The sequence below is a fragment of the Mus caroli genome, chromosome 2, assembly GCF_900094665.2.
Source record: "Mus caroli chromosome 2, CAROLI_EIJ_v1.1, whole genome shotgun sequence".
Lineage (NCBI taxonomy): Eukaryota > Metazoa > Chordata > Mammalia > Rodentia > Muridae > Mus > Mus caroli.
The window spans coordinates 69516045-69524338 of record NC_034571.1 but is presented as its reverse complement, the minus strand read 5'-3'; the positions used below and the strand labels follow the sequence as shown (position 1 = coordinate 69524338).

The 8294-nt window shown below is 48.1% G+C and overlaps 2 protein-coding genes across 2 annotated transcripts in view; both read right to left on the bottom strand.

The window, feature by feature from the left end:
• Positions 1-7948, bottom strand: part of Hoxd3 (homeobox D3) — a 36199-nt gene extending 28251 nt beyond the window's left edge. The window contains exon 1 of the mRNA XM_021180923.2: positions 7625-7948. The gene's annotated coding sequence lies outside the window, so the exon portion shown is untranslated. The remainder of the gene's footprint in view (positions 1-7624) is intronic.
• Positions 5501-8206, bottom strand: LOC115032810 (basic proline-rich protein-like). Its single transcript, XM_029484956.1, has 2 exons — positions 8163-8206; positions 5501-7995 (listed from the first exon to the last, which is right to left on the bottom strand). The coding sequence occupies exons 1-2, from the start codon at positions 8204-8206 to the stop codon at positions 7476-7478; spliced, it is 564 nt and encodes a 187-aa protein (XP_029340816.1). The 3' UTR covers positions 5501-7475.
• Between the last annotated feature and the right edge of the window lie 88 nt (positions 8207-8294).

Genomic DNA, 8294 nt, shown 5'->3' with positions numbered 1-8294 from the left:
CCTTGCCATTGCATCCCTTGCCAGTGCATCCCTTGCCATTGCATCCCTTGCCATTGCATCCCTTGCCATTGCATCCCTTGCCATTGCACCCCTTGCCATTGCATCCCTTGCCATTGCATCCCTTGCCATTGCATCACACCTCCAGTGGCCTAGGTTTTGTGAATGAAAGAGAGAGAATAGGGATTTGGCAGAGAGAATTTGAGCATCAGTGGGTAAGTCTTCTGTACTAGTGTGTTCCAGGTTCCCCAGGGCTTCTCCACCCCATCCCCTGTAATTGCAACTCCCAGTAGGGAGCCCACTCTCTGAGCCCAAAGAGCCCAAACTCTGAGCCCCAGCCAACATTCTGGCTCCCAAGGACTCTGAATATTGGTAGTTGTTCCAGTCTACAAGGAAGGGAGAAAAGAGGGTAGCCCTCCTGCAACATCTGTAAGGAAGCTGGGCAGTGGTGGTGCAGGCCTTTCATCCCAGCACTTGGGAGGCAGAGGCATGTGAATCTCTTGTGAGTTCAAGGGCAGCCTGATGAGTTTCCAGGACAGCCAGGACTACAAAGAGAAGCCCTGGCTCAAAATAAAATTAAAATAAAATAAAATAAGATAAACCAACAAAAACAAACAAAGAGGAAACCAACAACAACAGCCAGCATCAAAAAGGAAAAGGAGAAAAAGAAAAAGAGAAAAAAAAAAGAAAAAGAAAACCCTGTAAGAAACTAGTTTCCCAGTAAACTGGGACCTGGGTATTGCCTCTTCTCATTTAGCTAGAGCCAATCCTGAGAATTTCTTCCCGGTGGCCTTCCATGATATAAGGTCCCCTGTAAGACTTCACCAACCCAGATGTTCCCAGGAAGGAGAGAGGGAAGGAGTCCCAGAAGACAGCATCAGATATTTCAGGCTCAATACAGGTCAACCTTCAGTACACTCTAAAGAAACTCATGCTAACGTTGGCTCAGTAAGAGGCCTGTTGCCCAGAGAGAATGCTGAGAACACAAGCTAAATGTTTGCACATCAAGCAGGGATGGATAGAGTGAATGAAGCCTTGGTTGAATCTCTAGCCAGAGACACATTGAACAAGGAGTCTGCCCAGGACTTATGTTTAAGTACACAGGCTAAGGTTAGAGCCAGAGAAGAACTGAACAGGGATTTCTGAACAATCGAGAAATGTGATTTTGTCCTCCTGGTGCTACTACTGAAGTTCCTCTCGATGGAGCTGCTTACTAGTTTAGAGTCCTCTGTAAGGAAAGGAAGACCCTAAAGGGAAAAAGCTCTCAGTAGGATACAAGAACCTTTCATGGTGGAAAAGGGCCTGGAGGCAGGATGTCTGACTTGGGGTCAGAGGCTAGAACAGGCTTTAGTGGTTCCAAGAGTACTCCTAGTGTTAGAGAGGACTGACTGGTCTGGATGGCATGGGAAGTGGATGGCCTGTTGGGTTGCTCCCTTAGGCTATCGACAAAACTTCACAAGGCACAAACTGGAGGGAGAAGAAACTGTATGTTTTCAGGATCATCTGACAGAGACTCAGATTGTACTCAGGTGTAGTCAAGAGATGTAGTCTGGAAAATGGTGGTGGGAGCCAGAGCTGAAGAGGTGGGCACCTGATCTCAGGGAGTGTACACAGGTGTGTGTGTGTGGGGGGGGGTGGTTACAACCTGAAGTGGTGTTCATGAGATTCTTCATAAGAGAGAAGAATTTCAACCAAGCGCAGAGGCACACACCTACAACCAACCCTCACACGTGGGAGGCTGAGGCAGGATGATTGACAGTTTGTGACAAGTTTGAGCTTCACAACAGGGTCCTATCTCCAAATTTTTGTTTGTTTGTTTCAAGGAAATGGAAGGACCTTGGAAAACTTGAAGGATAAGCCCTTTCAAAAGCACACTTTGTCACTACCCTTGCCCAAGTTAGGACTTGGGTTTGGCCATGGCCACGATGCCTAAATCACAAGGTTCAGGTAGATTAAGCTAAGGAGAAGGGCCCAGCTTTTTCCTTTCTTATTCCACCCCATTCACATTCCAGGAGACTAGGATGCCCTGGGACTGTACAAGAATGACCCTCTGGGTGGGTGTGGCTGACAGGACAACAGGGTGATGCTGAAAGAGACTAGAGGACCTGACAGTGAGCTTAGGAGAGACTGCAAGCCCTCCCAAGAAGTTCCAAACACACCTACTGGAGTGTAAGGCCACTTGTTAAGGAGTCAAGAGAGCTTTCCTCCTGGGTACTAGACACTGAGATCTGAGAGGCCATGGCCGATGAGACCTGACCAAGATTTATTTTATTGCTTTGTTTCACTGAGATAGGGACTTGCTAAGTAGTCTAGGCTGGGTTTGAACTCCATATGAAGCCTAGGCTGGCCTCAAATTCAAATGTGTGACCCTCCTGCTGCCGCTTCCTTAGTGCGGGGACTACAGGCATGAACTATCATGTCCAGTTTAGGTCTCTTTTATCCTCTATAGAACTCAAGGATTTAGTGAGAAAATAAGCTAGTTTCTTTTGCCTGGGAAATCCAAGGTCTGTCTTATGAGAAAGCAGGGCCAATACCATTAATGGTCAAGTGTTAAATGTTTATGTGCCAAAGCACTGTTTTAAGTACTTAGCTAATAAGTATGCTCAACACAGTTAGGACTGTGCTCAGTACAAAAGTAACATGGAAGTAAAAACGAAGGCATAGGTGGGGGGCTTACACCCCATGGTACCCGGGGGACTGGAGCGGAAGGATTGCCATAAGTCCAAAGCCAGTTTGGTAACATAATGACATCCTGTCTCTAAAAAAGTAAGATCCTCATAGGACCTCTTGATGATACTCTTTCTATTCTGCTTTCAAAGAAGGAAACAAGCTCAAAGATATTGCCCTGCTCACTGAAGGTCAAGCATCAAGTAAGTGTAGGGTTTGAATCTGAACCCAATTAAGCCTGAACTTAGCTTAGAACCTGCTCTTGGCGCTTGCAAAACCCAGTGTGAGGAATGCATAGACCCCATAATTTCATGCATAAAATATAAGAAATTACTCACCAATAGTGTGGTAACTTAAAAAAAAAACAAAACAAAAACAAAAACAAAACCCAGATAGTCATGCCCAGTGTAGACAAAGAAGAAACGCAGGACCAGGAGAATAAAGAGCTAAGCAGGAGACACCCTTAACCCATGGCTCTCCAACCTATGTACATATCTTCATTGCCTTGGGGAGAGTGCTTTCAGGATGCCTGGACACTGCAATTCAGGGTGTTTGGTGTGGAACCTAGAAACCTCATTTATCCAAACATTTGGGCTCACACAGACCTCTGAGAATCATTGCCCTAAATTAACGAAGAGGGGGACATTGCTAGGGGACAACAGAGGATCAGTGAGGCTGGATGAGTTGAGGCCATGTCACCTTTGAACGGAGACCAGCCAGCGAACCACACAATAGGCCTGCAATGAGCACAGTGGTGAGGCAGGAGTGTTGGGGACAGAAGTCCACACGCCAGCATGATTCGCAAGCTGTGGGGTGCAGGGTGGGATTGCCTCAGACTTTCAGAGAGTCAGACATGCGTCACAGGGCCCAGGCTCTGTTCTAAATTAGCAGGAGGAGGTCAGTTGCCTTGCTAGAGAGGGGCTCCATCCATGCTGTGCTTCCCCAAGCTGCCTGTTCTGGGTACTAGGAACTTGGGACAAGTGAAAGGCAAGAACTGAAGCTGTTCAGTGGGGTGCTGCTTCTCATTGGGGCCCTGAGGCTTAGCAACAGCTTGCTCTATCACAAAATCTGGTTGCCTGTTCCTAGAGTACAGAATGAGGAAATAACGCCCCCTCTGGGTCGCCGAGGGAAACAAGGTGGCCTCTCACCCCGGCATCAGTTTTCAGGTTCCAAGGACCTCAGAGATGCCTGGTTGAGAGCAGCTGGCGGACAAGTGATCACGCCACCCACCCTTGACTGATGCCACGCATGCTGAGTGAGCTGAGGTGGAAGGCGGGGCAGAGGAACGGGTGGCTCTTGTGTCCTCCCATTCCCCTCCCACCCAGGGCATCGGCGGCAACGGCGAGCCAGCGAGACGCTTGTCCTACAGCGCCTCCTCCTGGACAAAGCTCCAGACAGCCGAAAAGGGACACCACCAGCCCTAGAAAACCTAGAATAGGCACTTCCTTCCTGGGGCATCAGAAGTTGATCCTGCCACGTCCACTGGAGAGGCAAAAAGGAGTCCAAAAGTCCTTGAGGCTACCTCTTACCGCCTCAGCCCCAGCTCAGACAACAAGCCTGTGACCCAGAAGCGAGCATCTCATCTCTCGTTGATTAGGTGAGGCAGGAGGAAAATCCCTCCAGTTTGTTCATTTATTTATTTATTTATTTATTTATTTATTTATTTACTTATTTGTTTATCTGATTGCTCTCTGCTGAGCCTGAGCTTTAGAATGTTCTGTGCTGGTGTACGTTACAAGATCCGAGAACGATCGTCCCGAAGTTTGTCAGTTTGAAAGGGCGCCAGGAAGAAAGGCCTTTTCCCAGAGCCACAGTGCCAGTCTGAAAAAAAAAATTGTATTTCTGAGGGTCATGTGAGTGTGTGTGTGTGTATGCACCTGGAAAAGAAAAAAATTCTACTCACTACTAGCTCATATTTGCAATCTATTTCTATTGTTACAGACACATTAGGGTGGGGTGGTTTAAGTCTAAGATTGAAAGTAATTGTAGTCAAGGGTAAAGTAGTGGCTGTCTTTCGATGAAAGGCTGGAAGAAACGGTGAGCAGCAAAGCCTAAGGAAGGGGTAATGGATCTGGTTATCTCCTCCTATCGCTCCCTCCCCCAGTCTGTGCAGTGCTGGGTCAATCCCTGGGCTGGGCTATTTCACTGCACATGCGCTGGGCGTGCGCAGCCCCGCACTGCAGAGGCTCTGAGCAATGCCGCCTCAAGCACAGTGCCAGGGGCTCCATCGCGCACCACTCCAGCGCCTGGCTGTGGAGGGACTCGAGAATCCTATCTAAAAGAGGCAGGAAACACGCGGTTTTCTTTTGCAGGAAAATCTGAATTAATGCCTCAAATCAATCTTTCTAGTCTGGTTTCATCAAATCAACAAAATCTCCATGTTGCGCATGGACACTCAGTGTTGTCTTTGAATCAGAATTTTCACATCTGGGGTGCAGCTTCTCCCTGTTAATGTAGAGGGGGAACACTACCCTGGGCTTAGAGAGCATAATTTCTCCTCTAGTTTTGCAAAACTATCAAGTCTAGGAGATACTTTCCTTTGAAACAATAGTATCTATTTTTATCATTTCCGAAAACGTGCACCTAAATTGGATTTAAATCGGAATTCCGAGTTCTTGGTTGCTTCTCCACAGCTTCCTGTGCTCCCGAAAACCCTCACTGGCCGCCGCGCACTGCACTGCGACAAGGCCGTAAACACCTCTAACAGCTGCCTGCCAGCCCAGGGTGAAATACTGTCTTTGTTCCGGTTTCCCCTGCCTCTTGGGCTCAGAGAACAGAATTCTGGCAAAATAAACGTATTAGTAGAAAGATATGATAGGAAAAAGACGGTTGATTTTCAGCCAGGTTTCTTGGCTACGTTTGTAATAGCGAACTTTGCTTTATTTCCTAGCCTTTCCAGAGACTGCACTCCCAGCTCTTGTGTCCACCCAAGAAGAAACCAAGGCCAGGACATTGGCTCCCCAGTCTATAAATAGAGGTTTGGACCCAGGACGCTGGGAGTTTTGCCCAGAAACCTCTAAAGTCTTAGGCTCCGAATAATCTTTAAATTTCGTTTCTTTTTCTCTCCGGTTTTCTTTCCTTTTTTGTTTATTTTTTGTTGTTAGGTTCACAGAGACAATGAAGGCAGTTATGGCGGTGTCAGCCTCTTAGCCTTTCCTTGTAGAGAAAGTGTGCGACTTCCCAAACGTGTATTTCTCACATGGCAACCAAACGTTTCTTTCCAATAAGCTTTGAATATCACCACGAGGATTACAAAGATACCCTACATCCTCCATCTTTCCACCTGGCATCACCTTCCTCTGTGTAATCAGAACCACGTTAGTCACCGAAACACGCTGGGCCACCAAACCCAAGAAAAAGCAGCTGAAACCCCAAATCTACAACTTAGCCAGCTGAGCATCCAGCCCACCCCAGCCCCACCCAGCCTCAGAACTCCAAGTCCACCCCCAGCCCCACCCAGACTCAGGCCATCAAGTCTTTGAGCCCCACCCAACTTCAATGGACCTATGCTGCAGGGCCTATGGACGCAGTCAAGGAGCTTGTTTTTCCAAAGGGAATGCTTCCTCTTACTATCAGCGTCATCAATGTGTAATAGGGAACTGCTTACAAGATACAGACGCTCGGAATAAAAATAAAATAAGAAACAAAAACCCACTCCAGAGACAGGGAGCCCTTGGAGTTACTGACCCAGAACAATTCTGCAGACATCAACTGGTCCTCCATTTTGAAATGAGAGTGATTCTATCCTTAATTACTAAAAACACCTTTCTACAAACATATCAGCTATTGTTCACAAGTATTTGTACAGCCAACACTGTTATACTGGAAAACTGGGCAAACAATAAGGATTTGTCGATAAGCACGTTGGGGACTATGGCCCACCGCCATGTGCAGTCTTATGCGCAATGCGGCAGATTGTCTAAGGTTTCAATGTTTCCCTATGTGTTCCTGAAGGAACAGGAAATAGGGGTTTCAAAGTACACCATCAAATACCATCCAAAATTTTGGGGATTAAAACAACATTATGTTCTGCAAAGATTTTCTTTCTTTCTTTCTTTCTTTTTTCCTGTGTGTTTGGTTCAGTAGTTTCGAAGTAAGGGAAATATTGCAGTATGGTGTTTATTGGAAAATGAAAAAAAAAAAAAAAAACCCACAACGCATTTGGAAAGCAAAAAGATCTACTCTTTCATTACTCTGACAAATGAGAAACACACGCGATGTTTGAACGTCGAAATGCCTCACATTTCTCAAATATCTATTGGGTTTATCCTAAAACCTGTACCAGATTTTCTGATATTACTTCCCATAGCAAACATCCATTTCGTGACACAAAATAGTCCAAGTTCACCTGACACATTACCAGATGCAGGAGGAACCTAGCTTGGGTTATTATTACCATTTTCTCCTTAAGAATTAGAGAAATGTTTTTTAAATAATTAAAGCGTCTTTATATATAAGGCCCAATAAAATATAGATCCTAAAAATTGGCCTCACCCATGAAAGACATCCTGAATACACCGAAGTCTCCCCACCCACGACCCAACCCTCAAAAAACACCTGTTAACCTAGGGTAGCTCTGACCACCATCAAACCACGGAAACACGGTATTCTATACCATACGAAACCTTTACTGACCCCCCCAGCCTCAGCCAAGCTGAGGAGTCCAGAAACCATTTTCACATTCTTCTTCACAAGGCGGATTGGGGGAGGGGGGCTCGGGATCCGCGGGTTTCCAAGTCAAGGGATCTCTGGGGTGGGGGTGGGGGGAGACACGGAGGAGTCCCCTATGCACTTTTGAGCCTAGCAGGACCTTATCTCGAGCCCCAAAGGACATACATTAGGGACGAGGATGCAGAGAGCGATCCCCAGGTTCTTGAATTACGCAGGGAGCTGGGGAAGTGGCACCCATTGCCCGAGGCGGTGGAGCCGGCAGCTCCTGCGCCAGCAGGGTGGCTCTTACCCGGAGGGTGCCGAACTGCGGGCGGGCGGCCCGGACGGTGGCTGGAATCCATCCGGCGCTGCCGGACTGCGCTCACCGTCCTCGGCAGGTTTGGGCTCATGTTGCTGAAGGGATCGGGTGGGAAGCGCAGGGCCGGGGTCGAAGCAGGCGGTCGGCTCCCTGCTGGAGTGTGAGAGGCGGCGGGTGGCTCGGCGCCCCGTGCTCCTTCCGGGCTCCCCGCCGGCTCTGGAAGCGGCGGCGGTCGCGACCGGGGGCGAGCTGCGGTGGAGTCGCGGCGGGAGCCCAGGCCGCTGCGGACCACGCGATCCCGCAGCCGGCGACTAGAGCCCACCTCTGCAGAGACAAAGGTTAGAAAAAGAGGGGGTGAGGCTCTGGGAAAGCAGAATGCGGGGGCAAATTCGCCTGGGAAATCAGGAAAAAGGCCGTGAAGGCGAGCGGCGCCTGCACATGACCAGCCGCAGCCAATGACGACCGCAAATAGGTCATAAAAAGGTCTATTACCAAGTTGTAAATTTTCTTCAAACAAAAAGGAATTTACTGCAATTCCTTGCGGATTTTGCACATACAGCTCGCGAGCGCCATGTTTTTCCTCTTCTCTTTCTCTCTCCTCTCTCTCTCTCTCTCTCTCTCTCTCTCTCTCTCTCTCTCTCTCTCTCTCTCTCTCTCTCTC